The 13,717-nt window shown below is 32.6% G+C and overlaps 1 protein-coding gene across 4 annotated transcripts in view; it reads right to left on the bottom strand.

Moving 5' to 3' along the window:
- The window catches only part of LOC149797317 (oxygen-dependent coproporphyrinogen-III oxidase-like), a 53,490-nt gene that overhangs the window by 30,920 nt on the left and 8,853 nt on the right, over positions 1-13,717 (bottom strand). For 2 of the 4 annotated variants that reach the window (XM_089962042.1, XM_089962040.1), the window contains exons 2-4: positions 11,816-11,932; positions 6,895-6,961; positions 846-926 (exon numbers count right to left, since the gene is read on the bottom strand). In XM_089962042.1, coding sequence (XP_089818168.1) covers positions 846-926; positions 6,895-6,961; positions 11,816-11,913 — 246 coding nt within the window. In that variant the 5' untranslated portion in view covers positions 11,914-11,932. Of the gene's footprint in view, positions 1-845; positions 927-5,273; positions 5,365-6,894; positions 6,962-11,815; positions 11,933-13,717 lie in introns of those variants that run through there. The other 2 variants (XM_089962043.1, XM_089962044.1) reach the window with 2 other exon arrangements.

The raw sequence follows: 13,717 nt of genomic DNA, 5'->3' as shown, positions 1-13,717 counted from the left end.
CTATATGAATAGAGGAGCGCAAGGCAGGGAGCAAACAAAGTGGGGAACCAGTAAATGCCTATACTCAAAGTATATATGATGCCATCCATCGTCCAATGCATTGGGTATTAAATAAATCCTGATCACATTTGCATTAAAAAAAATAATAAAAAATGACGGCAACAAAATGTGTGCGTCAATTTTCTCCAGCGTGTGTCCCTGACGCACAAATGTGCGTAAAGGGAAACACTGATCATGAATAATAATATGGGCATATATTTGTATATTAGACTCATGTCCCCTTTATGTACATATATTAAACAGAATCTGCACCTAAACTAATGTATAGCAGGTCATAACATGTCTGTATAATGTAATAAATGATGTAAAATTGTCATAACAATTTACATTATTGTATCAAGTTGCACAGTAAGCATTATTTACAAGCCATTATGAGAGTTCACCGATTTAATCAGTTCAGTGCCTATACAGTGAAAGACAGAAAGGCAACTGAAGGGGCTTGGCTTTGATTGGCACTGAAAACTGGTGAAAGTTAACACTGGTGAAGAGAGTTCTGACCATTAGGTGGGACATGGCATTGACTGACACTGAAAACTGATTAAAGTTAATATTGGTGAGAGATTGAGAGCTGATCATCATGTGGGACAAGGCACTGATTGATCTTGAAAACTGGTGAAAGTTAATACTGGTGAGAGAGCTGACCATCCCAAGAGATATAGCTTTTGCCCTTATTGAAAAGTTTAGGCTCCTGTGTCATTGGTGAAATAATCAGTAAGAACATAAGAATATAAATCTTTCTATCTGAAATTTGTAAATTTGTTTTAATGAGACACTGAGAATACCACCTTTTCCAGTTCTTTTATATCTGTTATTGGATCTGTCATCCACAAAGACTTTTGACTCTGTAAAGGGGAAGCAGCAAGGACCTGAAACATTAAATTTGAAAGAGTTGACTTTTAATTACCCATCATTGGGAAGCAATAATATTGTGATCCATTACAAACAAAGTTACCTCCTATTGCTATAGGTTCAATACATAGAGAATACCAATATTTTTTGAGTAGATATAATGTAACCCCGCTATAGCATGTTGCTTCATTAATGCACAAACTTGTTTATAACATTGATGTGGTGTGGCTCTGTTTGTGAAAAAAAAAAAATTCTCTCACAAACTACAAAATCTAATGTGTAAAAAGTTAATTATCATTTTGAGGAAAAGATCATGTGTGAATCTGGATATAACTAGATTGTAGCGTGGTGCATGAAATTTAACTCCTTGAAGAATTGCTTAAATAAAGAACACTTTGATTTAATAATTTGGCAAGATGCAAAGGATTCTTCAAGAAAATATCAACTTATGATTGCAGCTTGTTTGATCTCAAAAAAAATGTTCAAAGTTTCTATACTTTGTTAATATTCATTTCAAATGTGTCAGTAGTAGATCACTGCCATTTCATCTTAACTTAGTTTTGAAATAAGTTACTCCTTAAAAAGCTGATTAGTATTAATCTTATTATTACTAAACTATGAACAATAAAATCCAGTAATTCTTTTTCGTTTTTCTTCAATACATTCGGTGTACAATTTTTGCTGAAACAAAAAGATTCCCATCCAGATTTATAATCAATTAATGTCAGTAATTGCTTATTATCAATGTTATTGTCACTAACAAAGGTTGTTACAATTATGGGGTAATGATGTACAAAATAAAACAAATAAAAACTCAAATAATCAAACATTGCACCACCTTCTGCTCTGCAATAAAACAAAGTCATAACTATAAAACAAATGTGTCAATAAATAACGAGTTTATTTTTTTTCCTCTGTCCTTTCGAGAATGACTCAACAATTTTTAAGGAACTTGCTCTGAACCCAAACAATTGAATATTTTACTCCCAAACTGGTTTCAGGCAGTTTGCATATGCACCTACACACACACACACACCTGTTCAATTATCAGTGCAAGATCATTATTAAGTCAATACCTTAGACCTTTTTCAGCTGAAAATACATTTACTATTCAAGCCTAAATGCATCTTTCTTTCTGCAAACCCTTTGTGTCTGAATTATGCATTTTACTGTTGTTCAGCAATCAGACCCTTTGGACATGTCCAGCAAATATTAATGTTGTGGAAAAAGCACCTGTTCCATAAATTTGTGTGAATGTATTAGCAAGTAATTAAATGGCTCTGTACAGACTTTGCAAATGCTCTTTTACTATAGAAATTATGCTTGTTTTTATGCACATTTTTGATGTAATTACTATTACAGATTAATAAAACAGATTTAACTGGTGAGTACACATACATAACTATTTACATTTATGCTGCAGATTATTATAAATAAAAATAAATGTTAAACATGCAACAACAGTTGAAGTACTTGCTTAATTTGGAACAAGTTCATATATAATATGCACTGATGGCAACAATGCTAATGAAGTGTGTATTCTTGCACCCACTTATATTACCCCCACCACCACCAATAGTTTTTGGGTGCATCCATCATTGTTTTCAGCTATATGTTTTGGCTGGTTATAACATGGTTCAGTACATAACACAGTCAGGTTTTATGGATCACAAACATTATGTTATAGTGGGGTTACTCTATAGTAGAAATATTTAAATAGTAATGTGGAAATATTGTATAGTCATGAGTGGTGAAGCTACAAAGTGACAATATAAAATGTATCCAGTTCATGGGTGAAATATTTCTTGTTATATGCTAACAATCTTACATTTTCTTTGCATTATATATTTATTAAAGCAAAATGCTTTGATTTGCATAGATTTGTTTCTCCAGTCTGTGTTATGTAAGATGGTGCTATACTGAATCACTTGATAATGAGATAACACTGTATTCAAAGAGTTGCCAAGGCTTTGCTGTCTGTGAACAAGTACTGTCTTTATTTTGCACCCCCCACCACTGTTAAATGTGAGCAAAATCTTTTTTGTCCACTCCAGGCCCCATTCTAAACACTCAAAATCTCATGCTGTCTATAATCAGAAACAATAACACCCTTCAACTGAAACATAATGGGAACTGATTCTACAATTTGTTTAGGGCACCAATTCTAATTGAAATAACAGATAGTGAACAGCCTTGATTTTAACAGAGTCAATTGGGGCAAAAACATGATGTGTTGACACAGTGATCACTTTGGCATCCATGTGCAAGTCAATATTTGACATCCATATGAATGTCGATATATACTCCACACCTTGATTTTAAACTAAATATTGAAGCTTTTTCATTTTCCATTAATATATGCCTTTCTGGCTAAATGAAATACAGTATCAACAAAACAGGGGTTTGGTTATTTTTACATATACATTTGGCAAACATCTAATTTTCTGTTATTTCTTAAGTGTGCATGTGATCTAACTAACAAATATAATAATACAGCTTTTAGATAATAAAATTTAAGAAACTTTAAAATTTGCACAAATATAAAAATATTACTGTATTTCATGTATTTTTTCATACCCTATAATTTTTCATACACAATCCAGATATCAAAATAATAATTATTTAAATGTATCATATTTTTTCTTGCATATCATTTTGTATTTTTTGAAAAATCCATTAAATTATCGGACATAAAATTAGTACTAAGAAGATTTACATTTGCAAAAAGATAAAAAATACCATACAGAGTATTGCCATTTTGTTTTTATAAAAATTAATATTTGTTGGTGAGAAAATACAATGTCTGATGCATAAGCTCTCTTATTGTCATTACAATATCTACTGGTGTTTATTAACAAATGGACAAAGGCCTTCAAAGAACATATCTTCAAATATTATCATTAATTAGTTCTCCTTATTAAGTCCGTCACCATAACAAAACACCATATGCATTTTAAAATTAATTTGGACACCCTTTGATGTTTTCTTACCCAACAAAAATTATATCTCAGTACATGCTAAAGTGAAGACCACAGACCATTGATCAACTTGTTTCATTATAGTCATACAAAAGTAAATATAAAAACCTTGTAATTTTCTATCATAAATTTGAAAGTCACGGACTCTGTTAAATCAATTTGTATATATACATATACTATCTTTTAAGTGCTTGTACTGCTTTGACTTAGATATAATTAACATTTTATTACAAATCTATTCTACAATAAACCCCTCTATTGTTATCTTTATTGGCAAGTTCAAAAAATAAGTAATGCATATGATCGCTTGCCCCTAACAACATTTTCTGTATGGATAATGGCTTCAATAGCAAATTGACTGATTTTCAGTTCCCTAAAGACAGCCTCACTTCCCAACTGGCAGCCTCACTGATTTGACCTCTTCTGTCGATTCTTGCCCTCTAACTAGTTTCAACTAGAATAACCAAAGCGCTAAGTATGTTTAATTACCATGTAAATAACACTGCATAGCCATGTGGTTGTTGTGACAATGTATATCGTAATTAAAACAAGACTGAACTGTTGATTTAGTGGTGTATATTGATAATGGAATATAGTAGGGTTGTAATACATGAGGATTATCATAATTGTCAGGTAACTGAAAATAGTCTTTTATTCTCTTTGCAAAAGCTATGAATAAAAACTTCCCTGAATGAATATGATCTTGTACACTGACAAAATTTTGTTTCATCTCCCTCTCACACACAGAGACACAAGCTCATGCACATTAATTAAAACGTGATTTCAAGTTCTTTTTTTTCAAATTGCAATTTGATAATGAGGTTATTGTTGCTGTAAGAATATAAGTTGCACATAGTTTCTTGACAATGTGGACTTGTATCACTGTGTACAATTTACCAATAAATAATACCCATAACTATTACATGTTCAAACCATATCTCTATCTCGTTAATAACAACAAAAAACCTTTTGAGTACTTTTATTTTTATTGTAATTAGGTTCTTGAATTGAGAGCAGAATGAAACAGAAAATATTCGCTTACTTTGTACATTTGTATCGTTAGGTTATCGAGTAGTGTGTGTTCTGTAGAATTTGTTTGGGTATGACCCTTTTATTTTTCGTACACAGTCAGTACCACAAAATGATAATTATTTATTTTACATATAACTTTTTCTACACTGAAATTAATAATTATTTTATCGTGTACGAAAATTTACATAAAATCCGGTATACTAATATCTGCATCTGGTCCATTTGCAAAGTAATTTATTTTAGTATTACCAGAATATTAATTAAGCATCTCAAAGAAATGGTTTCCAATTAACATAGACAATGATATTCATGCCAACATGAGTTAAGAAATATATCTTATTTTTATGTATTTACAGTGTGATTATAATCTAGGATGACACCTCCTTTGTCCATGTATTAGGCATGCATTCACATTCTGTACTTTAGCTTGTTCATGTTTCTTCCACTACAAATATATGAGAAGACATGGTGGCTGAGTGGTCAACTTGTTAACGACTCTTCCATTACAAATATATGAGGAGACATGATGAGCTGAGTGGTCAACTTGTTAACAACTCTTCCACTACAAATATATGAGAAGACACGGTGGCTGAGTGGTCAACTTGTTAACGACTCTTCCATTACAAATATAAGAGGAGACATGATGAGCTGAGTGGTCAACTTGTTAACAACTCTTCCATTACAAATATATGAGGAGACATGATGAGCTGAGTGGTTCGCATGCTGTTAAGTAACCAAAAGGGTGCAGGTCTGAATCCTACCACTGTATTACTCGAGTCTGGCTATAGTGGTGCAACCTTGGGCAATGCGCTCTACTCCAACTGCCCTAGCATGCAATAATCTACCTGTGTTGCAGTGCAACAAAACATCAGACTAAAGCAAAATAAATACACAGTACCATTATGACTCTGTGGTCACAAACTTAAGTAACAGAAAAGCAAAAGCAACAAGTTTTGTAAAACTTAACAAATAATTAATTATTAAAGTAATAATGAAGTGAGTCCAAATTGGTCCTTATAAAGGTTTATTAAAGTCCTAAACAAATGAAAAGTCCCTTATAATTTTCAATACTGTAAATGAACTGGTCCTCCAAAAACTGTGAAATCATCAACATGGCATTGTCCAAATAATGAGCACTTTCTGTCACCACTGAACAGTCCAAATAAATGCTTTTCCCCGTGAATAATGTCTAAGTACAACATAAAATAAGTCTGTAGACTTACAACAGGAACACTAAAAGTGTGAACGGCTCCAGAAATTGGAAAGAAACTGAATGCTTAATTTTCTCTTTACATACACCATATAATGAGACTGTAGTTCACAACAGACCCCATATGACAACATACACTATTGATTTACGACAAATTATGTATATTTACATGACCTCACGTAACCAATGGGAATCTACAAAATTCTTCTTGAAACTTCCAAATCCCATCAGTCACTGAGAAAATACGCCATAGGCGCCATTTTAAGTCTTATTATTATAATTATTATTACTAATTGTCAACACATACGTAAACATGTATTTATAGATCCTACATAACTTGTGTTTTCAACAGAGCCAAAGTACAAACACAATTTATAACAAAAAATATTCTATACAGTTTATGACTATGAATAAAAAATTAAGCAAATTTAATAAAATCATATACAGTAGAACCTGTTTTGAAAGACCACCCTTTCGGCCAAAAAATTAATGGTCTCTCAAGACAGGTGGTCTCTCAGGGCAGGTCATTACACTATATAATAAGTAAATATATGCATTGAGAATTTGGTCTCCCAAGACAGGTGGTCTCTCAGAGCAGGTTTTACTGTAATAAAACATACAGAAAATATAGATATACATAATAATAACTATGCAAATACAGCATCTTTTGAAATTGTAAAACATGTGAGGTTCAAAATAAATAAAATAGTTTTTTTTTTATATCTTACTGCCCTTTTTCTACCAGGGATTTGATTTATGCCTTACCTTGTGTTTCTGGGAGAAATAAAACATAACACCTCCTGTAGCAATTCCGGCACTCACTATCAAATACCTGAAGAATGCAAGAAAATTCAGATTTTGCCTTACTCTTCTCTGCATCTTGAGGTCATACAATTTTTTGGTAACTTTACCATGAGCCCTTCACTTTTAAGATAAAACAGTATGAAGATATGCAAAGCAATCATTGTTTCATTGGTAGATCATTGGAGTTGTAATCATAGGGTAGCAAGTTCAATACCTGCCCATGCCAGCCTGGGTTGGCTGCCTTGGTGTATCCTTGGGAAAGGCAGTTAGCTCCATTTTCCTCAGCATGGTACAATTAGTACTGTCTCAAAAGTGCCATTAGAAACCATACAACCAAACAGTATAAAGATATTCCATCTACTCAACAAATTACATTTATCTCCTGAAATATTTGACATACACATGTAATTGTAAAGGACATAACATGTGCAATGAAACTTCTCTACACTGGGCCAACTTTAACACACCTTCCTCTTTTGACAGGCCCAATAAGCTGGTCCCTATGTGGCTGTCCCAATAAGTTGGTCCCAATGTGGCTGTCCCAATGTGGCTGTCCCAATACAAACTCAAACCTCCATATGCTGGCCACCACCATAAATGGACAAATTCTGGGCCCAGATGGTGTCTGCTTGAGGGCAGTTTCACAGTATACAGTTTTTATATATGACATATATTTTAGACACATATCATATGGTTTTAAAAAAAGCTATTTCGGCTGGCCAATTTTCTCCCTACCTCTTAGCTGTTTTTGTTTTACATTGTCAGGTAATAGATTATTTACAGAATAACATGCATATAATTAAATTTACAAAAATAATAACATATATCACCATCACTATTGATGTAGTTGGCTCAGTGTTGACATAGGCAAAAACAATACAATATACTGACACTATATACTGGCAATATCTTACAGACTGGAGATACATACACTCCACCCTATGGTCCATATTAATCCATTTTCAGTTTGATTTAATAGTGAGAACTAATAAGCAGTGGCATGTTTCAGCTTTAGTATATTTCAATCAATACATATTTGTCAGACAAATATACACTGAAGCAACAGTCATGAGTCAAAGGTCAGTTAAAAAAATGATGGAATTTTCAACTATATGGAACTTTAGCTTTGTTGATTGCTATATTTTATTTATATGAAATAATATTGCATACTGCATTTATATGAAATGATGCCATCCTGTATTTATATGAAATGGTAATGCCATACTGTATTTGTATGAAATGGTATTGCCATACTGTATTTGTATGAAATGGTATTGCCATACTGTATTTGTATGAAATGGTATTGCCATACACTATTTATATGAAATGATATTGCCATACTGTATTTATATGAAATGGTATTGCCATACTATATTTATTTGAAATGGTATTGCCATACCGTATTTGTATGAAATGATATTGCCATACTGTATTTATATGAAATGATACTGCCATACTGTATTTATATGAAATGGTATTGCCATACTATATTTTATATGAAATGGTATTGCCATACACTATTTATATGAAATGATATTGCCATACTGTATTTATATGAAATGGTATTGCCATACTGTATTTGTATGAAATGATACTGCCATACTGTATTTATATGAAATGGTATTGCCATACTATATTTATATGAAATGGTATTGCCATACACTATTAATATGAAATGATATTGCCATACTGTATTTATATGAAATAATTTTGCCATATTGCATTTATATGAAATGATACTGCCATACTGTATTTATATGAAATGATACTGCCGTACTGTATTTATATGAAATGGTATTGCCATACTATATTTATTTGAAATGGTATTGCCATACTGTATTTGTATGAAATGATATTGCCATACTGTATTTATATTACATATTGCATTACTGTATTTATTTGAAATGGTATTGCTAAATATTTATATGAAATGGTATCACCAAATTGTATTTATAAGAAATGGTACAAACATGTGATATTATCTTGACAATGTAGTAAAAAACACTGGTCATATTGCAATTCATCTTTAGGCTCACAATAACATCACTAGTTGGGCCCTGGAAGGCCAAGTGGTATAACATACTGTACACTGAATAATAGTGTTAAAGCCCACAACAACAACAACAATACTAGCCTATCTAAAGTGATTTAGGCATTAAGTATTTCTGACTATGTGTACTTTGAGTTATATATTTGTAGGAAAATGAATCCCTTCTGGGCCTTCTAAATTATTTGTCCATCTGTGCATGTGGGTTCTGAAACTCACTTTTCCAAAAGAAGCTTTCAACAATCCCAAGAACTGTCAAAAAAAGTTTCTTTTGCATACAACCCAAGGTGACCTGAACTGCTATTATTTTAATATTAGTTCAATATTTGACATTCATAAAGGCTGAAAATTGTGAATATACAGCAAATTCCTTTAAGCCTTTCTTTCAAACAAGTCAAGAAGACAATGGTTTTCTATCAAAGTAGACTTAGTTTGAGACAGTCCCACTGGAAATACTGGGGTATATGAATTTTGTTAACAATTAAGTAGTTATCTGGCTATTGGATGGATTATTACACACAGCTCAACAAACTAATAGACAAAATATGCAGACAAGTAAATTTGTGAAAGAATATAAAGCAACAATCAACAAGAAAGGTCAAAGATGCATGATAAATTGTAATGAGTTAAAAAAATCTTTTGAATTTAAAATGAAATTTGACATCCCACTGCAGATTTCATCAAATACATTCATTACTCTGTTAGCTACATTACCTACTTAAACTAAAGCATTATCAGGTGAATATACCAAATGTCTTTAATTTCAACACAATGCATAATTCTTGGTTAATCTGGTAGCAAAGGTTTCATGCAAAATAAAAGTTTCCCTAAACCCTCTTTTCTACTACTAAGCTGAAGTTATCTCCCCTATATCACATACTAGTCCATGGCAAGCTGCTGTGGACAAAAATCAGTATTTGTTAATATTATAAAATGATTCTCAATATTCATTTTTTTAAAATATATACTGGAAATGAATTTCTAATATAAAACAAGTACATTTTCTAATATTGGAAAATGAGTTTCTAATACAATAAATTCGCTGCCACCTGCAGCAGTAACGTATACTTTTTACAGGAAACAATGAATGGTCCCTCAGAGAGCAGCATTTTATGAAGATGTGAGTTACATAAGATGTCTATAAAAAGACCTGTAACCAGACTAAATATCCTCAGTTTGTCTGTTTGCATGAGAAATTATGTTAACTTTAATCTTATTCATCTACCGAGACTTTTTTTTTATCAAGATGATAAAGGAATAATAAATATATACATGTGCAAGACTGCAACTTTGCAACATTACACAACACAAATTATTCTCAGCAGGACATGTTTAATCTGATATGTATAAATGTGAACACACAAATTAGAATGGGACACAAAGATTTTGAAAGAAACAAAATAAATGACAAATAAAATGTAACAACAAAGAGAATGATACATAACTAGCCCAACCATCATTCAATAGTTTTCTGCATAGGCACTAGAAGGGCAAAGTTGACTGGAGATTATACACCAATGGTTTTAATGACCCTGACTTTAAGTCAAGGTATCTGCTTTAACTAAACCAAGGGTATGTCAAACAGACTCATTAGTCCAGCCTGCAGACCAGGTCTCTTGTTACTGTTAAATTTGTATGCTTATGATAGTTCATCATACTCATGGCCCAACTGAAGTACATTTATATCAAATCTGGCCTGCCACAGCAAATGAATTTGACACCCCTGAACTAAACCGATACTTTCTTATTAGACTTGCCCAAGCCTGGACCTTAGGTAAATCATGACCAAAGTTTGGTCATGGAACTTATTACAGCGCAAAGGTTATTCTGCAAAATTCTTTTTTTTCTGAGTCACAATGACTTTCATCTTTGACTTTTTTGGACCTAAATTCATTTCCTGAATTTAAGTGCAAGTCCTGAACAAACTCTGGTCAAGGTAACTAAACTTACCATGCCAAAACCATTTTTTTTCTGTCAGTTAGAGTGACTAGGTCCTCTGACCTTTTGACTCCAAAGTCAATATGCTTCTTTCTTTCACTGAGCAAGCCAAAATATAAAGGATTCTTCTTTACCCCAAGTAAAAACCAAGAACAAAGTTTGGTAAATGAAGATGGTGGAGAACTTGAGTCAATAAGCAAAAAACATTTTTGTACTTTTCTTTTTGCAGTGACCTTGATCCTTCACCTTAAAATAGATAGGCTCTTCCTTAGTCCATCTGTAAGCCATTCTCAAAGAATGGTAACTGTAAGAATGAGCCATCTACAAAGATTGGTAACTATAGATGGCCCAGAACACAATTTATTGTTCAACAACAGAATTGGTAAGCGAAATGCACAAGAGTGTACACACTCACAACATAATGTGCCCTGCTTCATTACACAGATGTTATTTGCTCATTTTTCACAGGCTTTTTGGGACCTTCGAATGATAAGGAGGAAATACGCCTTGTCACTGATTGTGGCTACGATTTTTCTTTAAGCGGTCCCTCCCAAAAGCGACAACCCCAGATCCGAGACCATCTTGCTTGACACCAATATTGCATATTTTTACCACTTTGTTTCCCCTCATCAGAGGCCATGCTTTCTGTATGGCTTCTTCTTATATGATGAAGGGTGAACCACTCTATCTAATAGAAAATCCAGGATTTTCAAAATGTAAGCAAGTCTTTTCACTATTAGATCTGATGCATTTTCTAATATTAAAAATCCCATTTTCCATTATCAGAATTAGCTGACAATCTCTCTCTCTCTCTCTCTCACAGCGACAACTGTGAAACACAGGACAATATCTGAACTTTATAAAATGCATGTCAAAGGCAAAATCCAATATAAATACCTGTATTTGTATGAATGTTGCTGCAACTTGTATCCAGCTATGGTGGACATTGGCTTTGCCACTTGGGCCAGTTGCTTGACCAGTCTATGAGGAGGCATCTTTCAGATGTAACTTGATCTATAATGTAAAGAATGCATTAGGACTCCTGGTATAAATACAGAAGGAATTACTCACTGAGCATTATTTCCACTATTTGTTGTTGTTGTTGTTGTTGTTTTGGGGCTTAACGCCATTTTTCAGCACACGATAGGCTATACATGGCGGCCAGTATTAATGGTGGAGGAAGAACCCGGGAAAACCCCGGAAAGAACCACCGACCCACGAGAAATTTCCACTATTTAAGTACAGTCCTAACAGTTCTACTGACTTCTGGTATAAATATAGGAGTACCAGTCACTGAGCATAATTTCGCCTCTATTTCAGTACAGTTTAACTGACTTCTGGACAGGAATAAATACAAAAGGAATACCAGTCACTGAGCATTATTTCTACTCTATTTCAGTACAGTTCAACTGACTTCTGGATAGGTATAAATACAAAAGGAATACCAGTCACTGAGCATTATTTCCACTCTATTTCAGTACATTATTAACAATTCAACTGATATGATGAAAAGGAAAAAGAGCAATGATCTACGACTTTCACATGGAATATGAATAGTGCATTTACCGTATTTGTTGGGACACCATAAATTAATTTTTAAAGTAATTTTTTGTGCACTATTTTCTGGGACACATCATTTTTCAAGTTTTAAGTTGTGGCACACCTTTTAAATCATTAAAAAAAATACATTTCGGAAAGTGCACTCCAACTGAAATTTTTAAAAAAATATAGAACTGTGTGCTTGAGATAAAACTCCTTAATCCACTGCAACATCATCTCATTAGCACAACTCTTCTCCTGCACACAAACGACCCATTCTTTCGGTGCATGAATATATTTTTAACTATCTCATGCCATGAGAAATTATTGTTGGAGGCACACTTTTAACCCTGATCTTATCATCAGTCCATCTAGGAATGAGAGCAAAGTACACTAGAATTTCATCCATGTCAATGATCATATTGTCTGCACAATCATCTTCACTTCTGGCTTTCACAAATTCATAAAATGATTTTATTTTCTCATCTTTATGGCTACACTGGGTCATCAATGTATGTGCACAAAACAACATATTGTGTCAATTTAAAAATTGTTTGTTTGTTTCAATTTATTTTCAAAATTCATGTCAATAGGAATAAAAAAGTACCAAAGTTAGTTTCTATATCTCTGCCAACTTTATATATATATATATATATATATATATATATATATATATATATATATATATATATATATATATATATATATATATATATATATATATATATATATATAATAATCAGCACACTTAAAAGAATCCAAAGTTGGCTTCTGAGGTTGGCTTGCTTTGTAATAAAATGACTTTGTATTAACATTGCTTTTTAAAAAATCAGCTTAAAAGTATCCAAAGTCAGTTTCCAAGGGTGGTTTGCTTTGAAATGAAAATAACCTTTGTCTTTGATGTCCTGTCCTGAGAGTTTACTGCTCATTGCCAGTTTGTTTATTCACCACCAGTGCTTCTATTTGCTTGGCATCTCTAGTCATAATTAATACAAATGGGCATTGATGTCTGCAGTAACTTGTTTTAATAATTCTTTTTGTAACCCATGCTAGCGAAAAGATTGTCATTTGCACTTAAATGAATGTATTTTCAAATAATGATTTTTATTTGTGAGATACTGTCAAATAGTTGACCTGGATCTAATTCAATCTTGGTTATTTTGCAACCTAACACCATGGCATGGATAAATGGCAGATGCCTTCAGGTAACTAATGATTATTTCTCACTCATTTGCGATTTTGTTGGATCCAGTTTTTAAA

This window comes from Sinohyriopsis cumingii, chromosome 6, assembly GCF_028554795.1.
Source record: "Sinohyriopsis cumingii isolate HCF-2022 chromosome 6, ASM2855479v2, whole genome shotgun sequence".
In the NCBI taxonomy this organism is placed as follows: domain Eukaryota; kingdom Metazoa; phylum Mollusca; class Bivalvia; order Unionida; family Unionidae; genus Sinohyriopsis; species Sinohyriopsis cumingii.
Note: the sequence above shows the minus strand (reverse complement) of the source record. Positions and strands in the feature narration are given on the sequence as shown.